This window comes from Argopecten irradians, chromosome 7, assembly GCF_041381155.1.
Source record: "Argopecten irradians isolate NY chromosome 7, Ai_NY, whole genome shotgun sequence".
NCBI classification, from domain to species: Eukaryota; Metazoa; Mollusca; class Bivalvia; order Pectinida; family Pectinidae; genus Argopecten; species Argopecten irradians.
The window spans coordinates 42,548,363-42,567,022 of NC_091140.1; the positions used below are offsets into that span (position 1 = coordinate 42,548,363).

Sequence of the window (18,660 nt, forward strand, 5' to 3'; positions counted from 1 at the left end):
TATGTATTTGTTGTTCATGGTTGTCGTGTTCATTATGTGGAATCGCCAGGCTCCATTGAGCAGTTTTTTTGGTTTCAATAGTGTTATGTTAGGAATTTTGATAAGTTTTGTTTAATCTCATAAAAACAAAATTGTATTTGCTATTGCCAAAATCACTTAAGAGTATGCAGTATATTTTTTATTGCCTGGACAGAGTAAGCATGTTTTAACAGCAAAATAATGATTGCAGTAAAACATAGTTCCCAATTGAATTTTTTCGCATGTCATAGAAGAAGTAGGGATTTTTTTTCAACAATGATTACTGTACACTTTATTAGAAGCTGGATATGTTAATTGTACAATGATTACTGAAATGTTAATCAAATCTGTGCTTAAATTTAATCGTGCCAAAGTACAAGTAAGTAGTTCTTGTAGATTAAAACATTTCTCATAAAAAAAATTGAACATCAGCAAATGTTGATTGTCAAAGATGTAAAGTTGTCACGAAAATATTTCAAAGTATGTCCCCTTATCAGGCACATAAAAGTGTGCAACACATGTGCCCTATTCTATCTCTCTATATTTTAAATATTTCTCAGGACTACTCCATCTTTTCATATTACAGAGTTATTTCCCTTCTAGGTAGGTATCGATTGTGAGGTCATTATTTTTGTGAAAGAAAAGCATTATGTTACGCTTGCAAACATGACACCTAAATCAGTACCTACCCGCATGGGAGGTAACTCTGTAAGACGCATATTCAGAATACATGTATAAAAAAACTCAATGTTTACCTGTTTGTGACATACTTTAAAAAATCAAATATTAATCATTAATTACCATCAATAGTTATTTTATAATGTGTCTGTTTCCTATGACCAGATACTCACATGTGAACTGTCTAGATTTTATTTTGTATGAATAATAAAATATGATGTAAATGATATTTTTTGTGCTTTAAATTTTCATTGTTAAAGGGACATTCCTTTATTTTGCACCATAACCCCTAGCAATCTGGTACTGATCAACATTATAAAACATTTAATCAATTTTATAAAGCATTCATTTTATCATTAGAATTTCTTAACTGATCATTGAAAGAATGTCCCTTTAAGCCATGTCCAAGTTCCCTATATTACAGGATCAGCAACAAAATGAATGTTGTTTGTCACTGAAACTTCATAATTAGGTTAATGGCTCACCTAGTTAATGTATTCTTTACTTTGAAGGTCAGTGTGACCTACATGTGGCCCTTTGACCTAAATGTAAGAAGAAACCATTCTGATCTGTCAGTTTCTCCCCTTAATTTCACTATGTCAGTATAACGGTAAGAGTTAGCACCTAAGCATCCTTGATACTCCAGGGGTTCTGAATTCTGATCACTTACAATCTCTACAACCCTGGGCTATCTCATAGTAAAATTGGAGGCAACAGAACAAAACAGGTATTTCAATCATTTGAAGTACATCAAAAGAGTCGTATAACTGTACACTGTGGTTGACGGTGTGGCTTTGAAGTTGGGCGTTGCTCTCTCTGAAGTCTTCAAAGGAAATCTTTGTGGGCCTGTGATTGGTTCAGATCTTTTCCACTGAGATGCCTCCAATTTTACTATGAGATCGTAAGTAATCTGAACCCCTGGAGTAACGAGGATAGCCCCTGAGACCAACTTGATCTGTGCTCTTCTAAGAAGAGAAGTCTTCTCAGAAGATTCCAGAAACACTAGAGTAGAAGAGGGAAAATTGAGTTAGGCCCTTACAATGACTGATGGAAGGAAACAAAGGGGAAGTAACTCTAATAGTGGATTAGAATGAGAAGAAGCTTAACCATTGAGTTTCACCTTCAATGCTTGATACTAAAACTTAATAATGAGGTCAAGGATTCATCTAGGTGATGTGTCCTTGACCTGAAAGGTCAGTTTGATCTACATGTATGATGTAAGAGTGACTTCCCTTCATTTCATGCCATCAGTGCGGACAGTCAGCCCCCGACATGAAAAGAAAGGGGAAATAACTCTGATAGAGACTGATGGAGTGAAGTGAAGGGGAAGTAACTCTGATGGAGTGAAATGAAGGGGAAGTAACTCTGTTTGATCAGAATTAGAAGAAGCTTATCCACTGGGCTTTCTCCTTCAATACATTTTTTATAACAGCCAGGGTCATTTAAGGATTTCTCAGATTGAGGAGATGGAGAAAAGCTGGAGTACATTGGAAACAACCACAGAGATATGGTCATGCAGTGCACTAACTGAGATTTCAACTTGAAACAATGGCTACAGTAGTAATGTGTCAAAGCATCTTACCATTTAGTAACTGTTGCTCTTTGTCTTTGAAAAATATTTGTATCAAGATTAACTTTGACAGTTCTAATTAGATAATGATAACATTTTGCCATATTGTTTTGTTGAAAATCTTTTATCAGGCAGGTATTGAAAGCTTAAACAAAATACACTTTTGATATCAATCTTATACAAGTTAGAAGATAATTGCATCCGTGAAATATTATCACTATTTCCTGTAATGCTTAATCACAGTATATTACGCCCTCCCCTACGCCACTGAGCCATATCGCCTCGCCTATAATCGTCACTTTTGAGGGATGGCGATAAACTAAAGAAAAAGAAGAACGTCAGAAAAAAGGACCGTCTGATGGGTGGCTGATTGAAGGGACTTTACAGATAAGCCCAATTTTCACTCATCCTAAAGATGCCTAGATGTGTTCTTCCAGAAAATACACATGTCCACAACAAAAGATCCAAGAGGAATCCTGGCGCCCTCCAAAGAATGATCTATGGTAGACAATGGAAAGAGGTAACTTTCTATGCTTTTCTATCTCTCAATAAAATTAAAATACATATCACATACCATCTGGTTGGAGCATTAAAACCTGTCTATAGTGACTTAATTGGTTTGACAACATCTAGTTGTTATAGGCATAGGCTTGACAATGCTAAGTTGTTATAGGCATAGCTTTTACAATCAGGTTGTTCGTCTGTCCATCTGTCTGTCTTTAGACACAACTTTGTCCGGTGAACTCCTTCTAAACTACTTTATAGATTTTTATTAAATTTGGTACACAGAACCCTGACATAAAGAGGAGCGGAGTTAACTATATAGGGTTCTGAAATGTCCCCTATTAATGGAGTTATTTCTTAATTTGTGCAGTGGAGAGTATAAGTAGTCCACTCTCGCGACAGTTCTAGTTATGGTTTTGCTCAAATACTAAAAATGAATACACTAACAAATAATACAAACAAAGGTTAACTTTTTCATCTTTATTAAATTTTCCAAATCATTTTACTGATTTGAACGTTTATTAGGAAATTGGAAAAGAGCATGCAAATACAAATGTACACAAACCTTATGTAAATATTTGTAAAATTGAGTACAAAGGAAAATGGAAAATTTTATTCCATCTCCTATAATTAAACGTGATAAATATTTTGTACCTGATAAATTTCTAAAAGGACCTAACAAAGAACACACATAAATTGTATCTATACTTTGTATAATATCATGTATTCTTTGTTCAACATACATATTTTAAATAAATGTTTATATTGTATATTTCATATTTTTTTTTTTACAATTTTGCATGGCAATCTTGAATAGAGACTAATATATAGAGCAAATCTATATGTAACACGATACTAATTAAACTTTTAAGTCTTCATAACCTTCCAGATAGAATAATATTAATACTTATTTTAACATTATTTTAGAAATCCTTCAAAATCTTTACACATGCATGATGATGAACATATCCTTTTAGATATTAACATTTATACATAAAATTACCAAAATTGCTATTACCAGTATGCTTCGGGAAAATATCTTGGTTTCATGAAATAAAGGTCGAAAATTTTAATATTTTTTAAGCTCCAAGAATACAGCTTTAAATTCTTATTCCTGTTTTTCATTTTTGGAAAATGAATGCAGAATATTAAATGAGAGCTCAACATTAACTCACAAGTAGTAGTATTTTTTCTTGAGCATCGTTATCATTAGAATAGATTCTATTCAGTCTTTGCAGAGTTACCTGCCCATGTTATCAATGTACAAAGATATGCTACGTTACGCTTCAATAATGCCCCGTTTGGAGTCATCTTAGCATGACCCCTCAGCCAATCAGGGTGTCGCCTACGAAATCTGCGATGTGATTGATTCTCTAAGAAGTATAAATGGCTACTAGCTATATAGTATGTCCCAAGATGTTCCGATTCTAGGCCAGAGGTTATGCTAAGGTGACCCCAAACAGGGCATTGTTATAAAGCGGAATTACAAGTCTAATTTTAATTAGACTGGTAGTGATCAGAACCTGGTACACCATTTGTTTTTAAGGATTTACTAATTCTTTAAGTTTGAACTTTATGAGAATACATATGACACATTACTTTCTAACACTAGTAATAATTCTCTGATTCTCAAAGAGAAGACAACCCATCATTAAGATATTCAACATAATATCCGACTGTAGATTATAGTAACAAATTAACAATCCATTCATAAAGGCAATCTTTTTGAACACAGTATCAGTAAAAATTGGGACGTTTAAGCTTTTGCATTGGTTATATGTAGACGGACAAGTTATAATGTTGTTAACTCAGCTTAAGAATTGTTTACACTTTGGCAAAACAACAGTAGATCATTCATGTCATTCAAACAGGATATTTCAGAGTATGGATTGAAACAAATAATAATATATAGATGTAAGACTATATTTTTATTATTTTATATGTGTACAAATGTCACATATATAATCAGCAAGATAAAAAAAAAGATGAAGGTCAAGGACATTCATTTGAACAATGTTTGTATTCCTTCACCCAAGTACAATGCTTTCAACAAAAAATTTAATTACCCTGTTTGGCTGTTTGCTTATTTTTGATGAACTGCAAATACTAAGATCAAGATGTAGAATGTTTACAATAGATATCATAATTAATGTAATATGACTAGAAAAATATGACATGGAATTAATTGGTAATAGAAATAAAATATAAGTATAAGGTAGATATTCAATATAATAATAAAATGTAATATATTGTGGTTTCATCTCAGGTGACCTATGAATTTCAAACTGAAAGGAAATTTAAAACACCATCAAAAATCTTTTTGGGAAGCACTAAGGTCTATGAAGAATTCTAAACCTTTGATCAGCTGATCATGTCAAAACTCTAAATTAATTACTGTTTAGCCAGTTATTTTCGAGGTTCAAAATTTTTGTGGCTTGATCTGAAAATGAGAAAATAAAATTTCAGCAGTTTAAATTTTCCTGGTCTGGCTTTAAGGGAATATATATGATTCAATCTTAATCATTTTTTAATATTTCTTGGGTCAAATTTTCCCATCATAGCAAATTGTTCCGTAACATTGTAAGAACATTAAACCCCTCAAAATTAAAAAAATAAAAAAAATAACCGGCTATATGGTAAATACATCAGTAATGACATGTTAGTGTGAAGATTTGAAAATTTCTATCAGAGACATTGTAGTTTTATGAATGCATTAAGGGACGGAGGAAGAGGGAGTTCATCCATTTTGTGAAGGTTCTGACAGCTAGCTAAAACTGTCCTTATAACTTGTTTACTCAATTGAATTAGTTTTGGAGGCCCATCATTTACATTGTTCTCCCAGAAAAAGAAAACTTCATCAATAAGTTGTTGTATTTCAGTATGATCACCCATCCCATACATTCCAAAGTTCATCTGCCAGATGTCCTTGCTCTGAATGGGATCAGCTCCATACAACACAAACAAACGAACAATTCCAGAATATGGTGAAGCTGTTACGGTTTTCTCTTTGTTATTTTCAGATTCACTTCCTACTAATGCGGAGCCGAGATCCTGTAATTTTGTAGAAGCAATCAGTTGCATGGTATGGCTATATTTGTCATGTCTGAATTTCTCACATAATTCATCCCTGCACACAAGTTCAAGAGCTTGAAATAATAACGTGTCTTTGTAAGAATCTGTCTGTGTATTTATTTCAGCTCCATGTAGGAGAAGGGATTCAATGATTGCCACTGAATGGTACTGAAGCTGTCTCAAATGTTGTAGTTGTGATGATTCTGTAGTCCCATTCTTTGAGACTTTTACCAAATTATTCATATAAGTGACATTTTTGTGCATTGAAACCAGCGCCAGCTTCAAAGGTGTGTAGCCTTTACCGTCGGTGATGTTCACCATACTGGGAGTGCAGTATTTGAGTATTTCTAGCACACAGTCTAAATCGCCTCTCATTGCGGACATATGAAGAGGAGTAAATCCATTGGGAACATCACCGTGGTTTAATACTGCTGGGTCGACAACTGATAATAAAGTCCTTAGTATCTCTACATCTCCAAGTTCTGCAGCCAAAAGAATGGGTGTCTTGTGGTTTTGGTCTCTTATATTCACATAACAGCCTTCATTGCATAACCTTTTCACTAATGTTTGTCCTGCTTTCAAGTCCATCTTTCCAGACTTTAAAGTATCCATTATCGTATGGATGAGTCTTCCTGCTGTGGTTGGGAGATTTGGGCTACAACCATTGTCAAGAAAAAGCTTCACTAAATCAATATATCCGAGCATACAGGCTAATTCCATAGGCGTAACTACTCTCTGGCTGCTGTTGACGAACTGGAAAATATCTGTCCAAGAATTCACAGACTCCTCTTTCTCAATGAGTCGCTGAAGCGCTACCTTGTCGTTATGTAAAACAGCTAACATCATGTCTTGATGGGGTGCTCCACATTGACCAGATATCATGGTGATGTACGCACTGTTGATGCTGTCTGAAGATTGTGTTGATCTCGGTACTGAATGATCCAAAACTGGTGCTAATTTTGGCGATTCTGAATCCGAGACTGGGATCATCGGTTCACCATCTTGCTGAAGATATCGACGTCTTTCTTTTCTCCGCTGCTGCTGACAGCAATATTTCATAAAATTCATATTTTCAGCATACGTGTTCAACGAAAAATGTATCAAGAATCCGTAGAACACAACATTAGAATCACTTGACAATCGAAGGATAGGGGTCTGACTCATCGACTCGATGTTGTGTAGACGCTTAACTTTTCATTTCCTATTTGGATAGTACGCACCTATTCGCGCAAAGCGTTCATATACTTCTGATTTGTAATAGCTCTACCGGTGTTAGATTTCAAATGGCACCCTAAAAATTTGTCCTTAAGTATCGTTTGATATTACACTGTTTTTTGCCTGTAAAATTTCCAAATTGGTTTAGTTCGAGACAAAATACAACAAAGCATATATATGTAATATTTTGGAAGCAGTTTTCGCTTTCATGTTTTAAAATAATAAAATATATCCTCTATGCATTATCTGACAAACATATCTGAACTGCTGTACGCCGTTCCCGATTCAAACCCATTTCGAACCACATGTAGGCTTAGTTAATTATATGGGATATCAGTAAAATTGGTGAGTAAATTTTGGACCCGAATTTTGGTCCTATTAACCTATTTTAAAAAATGCTGAATATCTTTTCATTATGCACAATTTGCAGTAAGAATAGGACCAAAATGTGGGTCGCAATTTCAGTCAGCAATTTTACTTTGACAGGATAACTTACTTAAAAATAATGTGTTTTGTTATTTTATTATCATGATTTAATTTACTAATTATTACCTCCTAACGTGACCCTATCTGTTAATAGGACGTTAATGTTATCAAACAGATCTCTAGAAGAGATGAGGGTATATGGGATCACCCTGGCGTCGGCGTTTTGGCTGTGAAATAATGATTATCCGTAATGTTCAGCTGACATTGATTTATTCATTAGTCAAGTATCTCAGTATAAGATTATAAATGTTGTGTTTTTATGTAGGAAAATCATTATATAGAAAAACACAGGATTTTGATGATTAAAAGAGGCCTAATGGGCCGAAAATACGACGTAATGATTAGTTTATTATTGTTAATTCAACAAACACAGAGCTCTGTCATGATTCGTTATACTTTTAACGACAACTTTAACAAGCGCCTGTGACCCATAGGGTCGGCTACACAGAATTGATAACAAATAATTAAAGTTTAAAGATGCTCCACCGCTGACAAATGGATTTTTTTGTCACTATTAAAAACAGGAACAGACGATTAAATATTTTTCTTCAGTTACAAAAGTTACTTACTTTACAACATTACCACCATTGAAAAGTTTGAGCTTCTAATTTTACTTCAAGTTAAAGATATGAAAAATAATTAATTGCATCCCAAAAAAATTTCCGTGTCACTATATCTTACATGGAATGAAGTAATGATTGCGCATGCACCAAAGGCGAAATAAAGCATTTTTACATTATTTTTTGTGTTAATTAGACATATATACATGATCAAACACCAATTATTGTTCAACTAATGAATATCATTTATGCTTTGTCGGCGGTGGAGCATCTTTAAATTAACAAAACATTCAAAATATAAATATTATAGTAATTAAACAAAAACAAGGATTTATAAGTGATATAATACGTCCTTGAACAAAAATAATATGCAAATGGCAATATAAGATATGATATGACCTGTAAGAATGTGGCAAATAAAATATATGTACTTGAAATGAATTTCAACACATGAATGCCGAATAAAGTGCAAGTGAAGCACTGAAAAAAAAATCTGAAACATTTTATCAATTGACATTGATTTCTGTCTCGACATTGGATTATAAGTCTTGTTTTTGGTATGGAAATCATTTTGAAGATGGGATTTTATTTTGCATTGGATATACATGTAGTATCACATAATGATATTCATAGAGCAATAATTTAAAAGGGGATGTGTTTCGTTATTGAGAGTGCTCTTTCTTTTCAAGTCGATAGAATAAACGCCCAATTCTGTATAGAGATAAGTAAATCGTAATCAACAAAAGCACAATTACACTAAATTGAGCTTTTCCCGTTTGCATTAATACTTACTTCTAAACAACCCCATCCTCGATACTCCAGGGGTTCCGATCACTTACGATCTCTACAACCCCTGGACTATCTCATAGTGAAATTGAAGGCAGCTCAGCTGAAAATATTTGACCAATCACAGACCAGCAAAGATTTCCTTTGAAGACTATAGAGAGAGCGACGCCCAACTTCAAAGCCACATCGTCAACCACAGTGTACCGTTATACGGTTCTTTTGATGTACATCAAAGGACTAAATTACCTGTTCTGTTCTGTTGCCTCCAGTTTTACGATGAGATAGTCCAGGGGTGTAGAGATCGTAAGTGATCGGAACCCCTGGAGTATCGAGGATGAAACAACCCCGAATCATTTCTTGTAATCTCATATTGTCAACTTTACATTGATGTATGATTTAAAAAAAAACCTATCGAAAAAAATAGAGAATCTAGAGAATAAAAATGAAATGTGATTATCTCGTGGTTTTATGGGAGTTGATAGAAAATGTCCCGGGTCCAAGAAGAGTATACAACATTTCCACAAGAACATCCGACACTGAAGAACGTGGGGAAGTATTTCAGTGAACACCGGCTAGTCATAAACAAATACAACGTGATGGCATCGTCGTATGCGCTTCGAAACTCTTTCTTCAAGAAAAAGTTAGTATATTTATTTAAACTTATAGATGTAGCTACTATGATCTTGTTATAGAGTGTAATTTTACTTGGATGACCAACAAACTTAGCTGATTAAAAATGTTCCAATACTGGCTCTTGACACAGGGGGCCAACTCAATGAAAATGGATGTTGTCATACATTTTTTTTTTTGTATTTGGAGGATGGACTGATGAGTATATATGACAGTCATGTGATTTTTTTTTCAAAAAATACGAGATTTGAAAAATTATTAAAAAATCGGGATATTTACTATAAAACAGAGAAAGGGACGACAGTCGCCATATTGGATTTTTTACCCCCACCTCGATTAAAGTTAATTTTTTCACAATAGTATACCTTTTTTCCTAGAGTCATAATCACGCATCAGTCCTCCGATAATCCATAATCACACACAAACCATACAAAAGCATATAAACGATGTCTATATAGTCAAGCGCAATATTTTAATCCAAAATTACCGACGCTTTCTGACTTGTGACATCGAAAGCAACGTCCTAGTGAAGAGCGATTAGAGTGACTTCCCCTGCAGTTTAATTCAATCGGTTTAATCAGAGATATTCCGATACGTTTGTTTTCGCGGAAAATTTGAATATTAAAACGTATCGGAATACCTCTGACTAAACCCATTGAATGACATTGCAGGGGAAGTCACTCTAATCGCTCTTCACTAGGACGTTGCTTTCGATGTCACAAGTCAGAGAAAGCGCCGGTAATTTTGGATTAAAATATTGCGTTTGACTATATAGACATCGTTTATATGCTTTTGCATGGTTTGTGTTTGATTATGGATTATCGGAGGACTGATGCGTGATTATGACTCTAGGAAAAAAGGTATACTATTGTGAAAAAATTAACTTTAATCGAGGTGGGGGTAAAAAATCCAATATGGCGACTGTCGTCCCTTTCTGTGTTTTATAGTAAATATCCCAATTTTTTAATAATTTTTCAAATCTCGTATTTTTTGAAAAAAATCACATGACTGTCATATGTACTCATCAGTCCATCCTTCAAATACAAAAAAAATGTATGACAACATCCATTTTCATTGAGTTGGCCCCCTGTGTTCAAATAAGTTGACGTTAGATAACGAACGGACACACCAACTGTTCAACATCAGAGTCAGACACGGACTAACGTTAACGTCAACCGAACGAAATGTAACATATGGCCACGGCAAGCCAAAATGGAAAATTATGTAAATATCCACAACTCATTTATGGATATCGACTGGCTGCTGACATTTATAAATCATATTAATATCGTATAAAAAAAATTATTTGCATGATACATGTAATCACAAAACTAAATTTAAATGTACTTTACGAAAATCACAGAACTTCTAATCTGTATGGGCCATATTGAAAAAAAGGTATGTCATTATTAATATAATGCGAATTATCTCGTTATAACATCCCCTGATACTAAGTTGTTATTACGACAATAACTTAGCTGTTGTTTCTCATCATACCCCAGGGGTTATTATCAGTGTACCCCTGGACCTCTGACAAAATTTGTGGCTTTCTCTCATCAGGGGTAAAGTGTACCCCTCCTCTGAAAATTTGAGGGGTACAAGCAAAATTTAAACAATCATGAAGCATTTCATCAAGCTTTGATCATAAGACAATAACACAATCCAGTATATTCAATTATCGACTCCTTGGGTGACATAAGGGCAATTTTTCTTACATTGATCTACGTTTTCAGACGATGTTGCATTCACGGATTTTCTTTTGGTGGTAGAAGGACTCGCAAAGAAATCGCTAATCGCACGCTTTTTAGACGGCTCCATGTTTACAACATCGGACAAGTAAACACCGCTGGTGTTACGCCTTACGATCTTTAGTGTGTGATAGCGCCCATAATCAAATAGCGAAACATTATTCAGGTTAGGAAATAACCTAGATCGATGGGTCGTCATGATCAGCCAATCAAAATGCAGGGAAATCGCCAGTAGCAACCAGCTTACAGAAAGATCAGGACGATGTTGTCTCGTCATTTCTTCCGACAGTTTTAATATATAAATTATAAATAACAACTGTTTTCAGTTTTTACACCCATTTTATTAGCTTTTACACCCATTTTATCGTACGTGCAGTGTACCCTCGGCTTCCAATTTGTGTACGTGCATATTACTTTTGATGCGTGAATCACGTACACCTGTGCGCTTTCGCAAAATAACGCAAAAATGCTTATCTCGTAAAAAAATAATTCAACAAGAAAATAACACACTTCTTCACACAACCTTAAATATACAGGCTAACCAAGAGCTTTCGATTGTTACTGTCCATCTTGGCAACTTTTTTGACGCTAGGAGACGTGAACAGTAATTAATCCCTACATATTTGGAATGTTTAAGAAACTTAGGAAAGAGCTGATCATTGGTGCTTCGTATTTTAACTATTTCTCTACGAAGACAGAGTACTACGTGTGTATTAAATAAAAGGTGATATTTGGTATAAACATATTTTATTGCCATAAGGACCAATGATATTAGGCAAAAGTTCTATGCCTTATAATAGACCGTTCCAAATAAATAAAAGGGTAATTATTATTTTTTAAGCAAGAGAGACAGCCGCATAAATACTCGGCTTTACGGTAATTCCGTGTCTTCATTATTTTATATATATTCCTTCATACATAAGATCGCGATCAAGGTCTTCAAATGACATAAGAGCGTTTCTATACAAATATTAGCATTTTATTTTGCATCCGAGCTCTCTCGCAAAATAACGCGAAAATGCTTACCTCGTAAAAATGATAATAGAACACAAACATGAAAACTTCTTCACACAACCTTAAATATCCGGGCTTACCAAGAGCTTTTGATAGCTACGTATCCATCTAGGTGGTGTTATCACTAAGTAATCCTAACATATTAGGAATGTTAATTCAAATAAGATCTAAATTGGGTTTTTTTCAGGTTCGCAAAAGACAGATAGTCCATTGATCATGGATTCTTTGTGTGGCAAACTGTTGACGGCAACAGCCATTCTACCATTTTCTGCCGGAAATTACCGAAGACGGCCGAATGGATGCCATTATTATGACTGTATTATATCGTCTCGAGTTCTGATTCTGATTTTCTGTGCGTTGGTCATAGGATTCACCATCAGCCGAGGTTTGCCGAAACACGCAGAGATCCGACTAGTATTGACCCTTGGGCTTCTGCTAGTCTTACTGATTTCAGCAATAGCCATCTTCCTATTCCTGGGATGCCAAGTTAAGCGCATATGGCCTGCGAGAGCGTTGTCGCAGCAGGAAAGGAAACCAATTCGTGGAAACTTCAAGTGTATTTTGTGGCATTTTCGGTTTATCTTCTGGATTATATTGGACTTTGTTCGTTGCAAAGCAATTAATGTTTTATACACTGGTGGCGGGTTATATTGGAATATTTTGTTGATTATCAACATCGTTCTCGAATCAATCTAGTATTTTTTGGAAGACATTATTTGCATGTCATATTATGTCTCGCCCATACAAACTTGAAAAGAGAAACACAGAACACTGCCATGCAACAATAGCACTGACTTGTTTTTTGCTGCGAACGTGGACGGTTGATCTTATACATTTACGCTCGCCTGGTTTGGACAAGTTACTAGTCCAGTATTTCAAAGAAACTCTCACCATCGCAATTGCACTCGTTTAACGTCATGCCTAGAAATAAGCAGTACAGTAACCAAAATATTTAACACATGCTTGTGCAACATTATTTGAGGCCAACTTTCGTTGAGTTTCACTCAAATGTCATGTACTATACTTCTTGATATTTGGCCGACCAAACAAAATGCCCAGTTCTGATTCCACATCTAACCCAGACAAAACCTGAACGATGAAACCCAACCTCTTCTCTCTTAACATGACGACCCCGTGATCATCATTATGCTAAGCAGCAAAACGCTTTGCCAGATGGTTACCTATGCTTTCAGTATAGCTATCGGACTGGGCCTCATTGTGTGCTACGCGTGTCATTGCTTTTGACGTAGGTGACCTGGAGGAAATGCAGTATGTGCCGCTTATATATATGAACTAACGTATTAAAAGGTCTGATGATCTTTGCAATCTTTGTTGGTTTCTTTTGTTTGTTACATTATTTGCACTCCCTGACGATTTCATCCCAAAGGTTTAAAGCCTGCTGATTATGTTTACCTCTTCTCAGCGTTCGGAGTATTCATGAGTCACATCTGTGTGGCGATAGGTGCTGATGAGAACTGCGGATCCAACTGCAAACATTACGTTTACCAATAAATATCATCAGTTTCTTCCACGATATCTTCAAGTTGTGTTTCTGCTGTATTCGAACCGTTGCCGGAAGACCACCCTTCGCCCCACGTCCATCTGCTTGAGTCGGTACTGATTTTTATCATGATAAGTAACTTTGTTCTCTGGTTCATAGATAGTTTTTTCTTATCTGAATATCCCAATACGCGACAACTTCCTCAAAAAACGATTTTACAAAGAAATTGATAAGACACAGTGGTTGACGTACTTCTTGGAATATTACAGACAGAAAAATTTTAACCCGCTTGCATCTCTTCTAACAGGTTCACGTCATTTAATGTTTCTTGTCGAAGCGAAATATTACGACGATTTTTAATTCGCATATGAAAAATCTTTGTTTAACCCTTAAGCTCCCGATTTCTATCTCATTTTTTTTTTTTACAATCAGGATGAGGCGAATTTTAGGTTTTTGCTCCACATAGAACTCAAAGACAATATGAATTGAAATGGCCATCTTATAAAGATGATACTTTATCATTAAGATCAATCATATCATTATATTCTTCAAAATTAACCATTTGGAATTACAACTTTTGCAAAATATATCACCACCGTTTACATCCTATGGTAGGGATTCCACAGTTCAAAACTTTTTTATTCAAGAGAATTACAAGGAAGTTCTACAGAATTACACACTCTGGCAAATACACCGAGATCAACTAATATAATTATGTAATATACAAAAAGATAACAAAATGGGTTGATTAAGTGTGGGCTTAAAATGTCTATAAATCGCCAAGTTTAAACAAAAAGTTGCACAAAGCTGCGGGACAAAATGGCGCTGCTGAAAGTCTTTTTCTCTCATCTGGCTAAAAAATAACCAGCCAATCAGCGAGCAGCTAATCGGGCTACTGAAGGGGCCCCCACAGGATATGGAGGTCCCAAAAAGGAGTAAAAGGAAAACATATAAAAATATTTAAAATAGCTGTGTCGCCGCATAAAATAAGCTATGCATATAGCTTGCTTTTATATATCCACCAGAACTCATATGGGGAGTTATGGATGTGACTTCAAAGAGACCTCTGAAATTCAGGTATTTTACAGCTAGTCTTCTATTGTTGAGAGTGAGGTTTCTGATTAAGACTATTGATTTGCCTCTTCTAATACAACTGGTTTTTTTTTATTTTGCATGCCAATGCTAGGATATGTAAAACAACGGAGCAGAGAAACAGCAGTATTTAGTTCAAGACTAATGACTGTTTAGTATCCACTTTGTCATTTGAGAATGAGCCCTCAATATGTTTATAATAGTATACTGTGTACTGTATGTAAGCTATATGCACTGTACAAGTTCTTGTTTTCATGCTCTATGCACATTTAGATGCATACGTCACTTTACAATCGCTTATAGCACTCACTATACAAATATGCGAAATGAAATTGTAGGCTACAATTTGGCTTCATGGATTTACTATATGTATTTATTTCGCTGCACTGTACATGTAAATACATGTGTAATGAATTTTGCAGTATTGACAAAATTCATTTGAGCTTTTATTTGTTCATGTAAAATTAAAACCTATGCATTGTAAGTATTGTTATTTTCAAAATGCTGATGACTTTTGATGGTGAGTTACATATTAAAAGTTCTTCTTCTTCTTGGTACGTTTAACTTTAAAGATGTTCCATCGCCGACAGAGCATAAACAATATTCATCATTCGAATAATAACTGTTATTTAATTATGTAAATGTATGTCTAATTAACACGAATATAATATAAAATAATGAATATTCCTTTTTGGTACATTCACAATCAGTACTTCATTACATATAGAACATAGTGTCTTGGATTTGTTTTTCGGGACGGAATTAATTATTTTTAATATTTTCATCTTGATGTAAAATAAAAAAGCTCAAACGTTTCAATGAAAGTGATATTTGTAGTGTGTAGTCAGTATTTTGTGTTACTGATAAAAATTAGTAAAATCTATCCATCTCCTTTGAAAATATTTTACATTTTGTATCATATACGCCCAATATTATACGTGTAAATACAAAGAGGACCGTCAATTGCAGAACATTTTTCAGTTGTTCTCCCACTTTTGAAGCAAGCGTTAAATGGTGATGTGTTTCTTTTTTAATAATTGTGCTTTAGATAATGCCTCTGTTCGTCTGCATATGTAAGAATAGTGACTGATAGAAATGAAACACTGTACTAGACTTTTATATTTCACATTGAAAATTAATAATAAGACTTTTCAGCAGATTTCTATACTAGATTATCTCCCCCTAGATTGAGACTTAAACTCAGACATGTGGTAAGACAAAAATCGGAAGCCACAATTTAGTGATTTTCTATATTCTAGAGTCTGATGACCAGTCTAATATTAGGGTCGCCGATGAAGATATCTGTGATTATTTTATAAAATAAAAGAATTATAAAACATTGTAACTTTTATTATTTAATCTTATTATCACCTGTATCCAAGAAGCCAACCCAGGATGTACAATCATCTTATAAGTATTTCTTCACGGTAAATTCCCCCCCCGTGAAGAATTACCAATACAATCAACAATAATGATTTATAGACTGGACTTCTGATAATATATAGTCGGGTAAGGGAATAAGGAGGCGGCGGGCGAGTTGTATAAAGTTTCACTAGTACCATCACCACTGGGTACGTGAATGTCAAAAAAATAGATTTATAGAGGGCAGTTTGCTTGGTACGAAACTGGTTGTTATCGGCCCTCGGGTACTATGTTTTTCATATCCGCCTTCACAAGTTTGGCACATCTTTTTAATGTCCCCTAGCTTGTTTAAAAAAACAAGACCTTTCAACAAAGCTAGGCGAATATTTGATTGTACGTGGAAAGTTGCTTATCAACACGTCATTGTTGATAATCTTGATTTGTTTTAAATCAACGCCCATCATATTTCATCTATTTACAATGTATGCATTTTGAGTGTCTTCCCACTCAAACGTGACTATTTTAACATTGGGGAGAGGAACAATAGAAAATATAGGACTAATCACAGGTAAGTTATAGTATGTTTTAGAAAATGACTTACCCTGTATTCACCTGTGCTACACCTGTAACATAAAGTCACAGTAAGTACTTCAGTATTCTACTTTTGATTATTTTTATATTAATTTTTTTTCTATGAAATACAAATCTTTTGAAAATTCACATTATATACATGTATAAATCTATTATTATACACCAAATTTACAAGTAGGTAGTTTTTTTTTTCCACATCTTGGTGGCGATCTACAAACATTTTGTAGATTTACATATATTTGCTTTCTGAGCATTTAGATATACAATGTAACTTTAGTTAAGATTAACAAATGTAACTTTCCCTCCTTTAATTAGATGATAGAAACTGTTTGATAATTCTGCTGTAATTTTATAGCAATTTGATTTTTTTTCCCATTAATCTATACTTATATGTATTTTTTATGTCAATGAAGATACCGATAAAATCGTATAATAAATATAAATGAAATATGATTATCTTAGAAATATATACATATTTAGCCTATTACCAGAATATAACAGAAATTAATGCCAACTGGTTTATAAAACTTAAGGATAACATATATATATTGTACATCACATATACATATATACATTGTATGTCTAAATTACACTTGGGAAGCAACTAAGTACATAGTTTGATACAAGACATTGAAAATATGATTTTCTGAATCGATTTTGTTTGATCATCTGAAATCACAGACGAATCTCTGAAATGTCATAATACCATTGTAGTTCATCATATTCCTTTAGTAAATATACTTCTAGTCAGAAGATGGTAAACAAATCTCTATTAAATGTATATGATTTTCTTTAAGTTACTATAATGTATCCCCCAGTCAGTGTAGATTCCTTAAATTTGCTTTATGTAAGAAGATTTCTACAACATTATTAACTTCAAATATATATATAAAAAACACAACTTCCTTCCAAATAATCATGTTAATTAAAATATAAATTTCTCAAAAATCATGTTAATTAAAATTTAGAAAAAAACAAGAGATAAATTACTGATAAATTAGATAACACAGACAAAACTTTATGAAAAAAAACATATCTTATTATTCAATCCACAGCCATATTAACCTTTTTTGAGACATGGATTAAAAATCCTTTTATTTTAACAAAACATATAGTTGACCACCAATTGAGTTAATCATCAATATCCTTTAAAAGTTATATTACTTACACAGGCAATATTTCTTCCCTTTCGCGTGAAATTAACTTTTTTGTCCCGGTTGACGTGCAATTCACATGAAGAAATATTGCCTGTGTATAAAGCATTGGTTACATTTGGTACAGCCAAATTCACCTATCAATTTTTTGGAAGATGTTATATCATAAGGGTTATATTTGAAATTGGTACAGCCAAATTCAACTCCTTCTTTTACCTTTACAACTGATCCTGAATTACTGGACGTAGCTGATACAAACTATACCCAACTTTTTCAGAGGTAAACTCAGGTGAAGTTTATAAAGTAAAAACAAGAACTTTCACAGAATCACAGCAAATGAAACGATGATATATTAATAAAATTGTGTCTAACAATTAAGTTAATATACATGTACTGTGACCACTTTAGTATACTTTCGAATGCTTGTTTGATATATGTAAACAAAAATCGTAACTTGATCATATAAACTTAATAAATAAACAGAATTATATCTATTAATGAAATTAGTTTCATGTCTTCTTACATTTTGTTAAACGTACTAGGGGACATGTAGACACTTCCATATTCTATAAGAATCAAAGTATACAATTCAAATATGTAAAAAGTTAAAGAGAGCCAAACTTGATGGATTCTGCACTGATCGAAATGTCGCTTGGACACGGTTTACCATGGCAACGGA

General features: G+C 33.9%; 1 protein-coding gene and 1 pseudogene across 1 annotated transcript; one reads left to right on the top strand and one right to left on the bottom strand.

Annotated features, from left to right (window-relative positions):
- Window positions 1-3,266: 3,266 nt before the first annotated feature.
- Window positions 3,267-6,998, bottom strand: LOC138328502 (putative ankyrin repeat protein RF_0381). Its single transcript, XM_069275336.1, has one exon. It carries the CDS (start codon window positions 6,908-6,910, stop codon window positions 5,456-5,458), a length of 1,455 nt encoding a protein of 484 aa, XP_069131437.1. The 5' UTR covers window positions 6,911-6,998; the 3' UTR covers window positions 3,267-5,455.
- Window positions 6,999-13,372: 6,374 nt separating this feature from the next.
- Window positions 13,373-14,032, top strand: LOC138326947 (uncharacterized; annotated as a pseudogene).
- The last annotated feature ends 4,628 nt before the right edge of the window (window positions 14,033-18,660 follow it).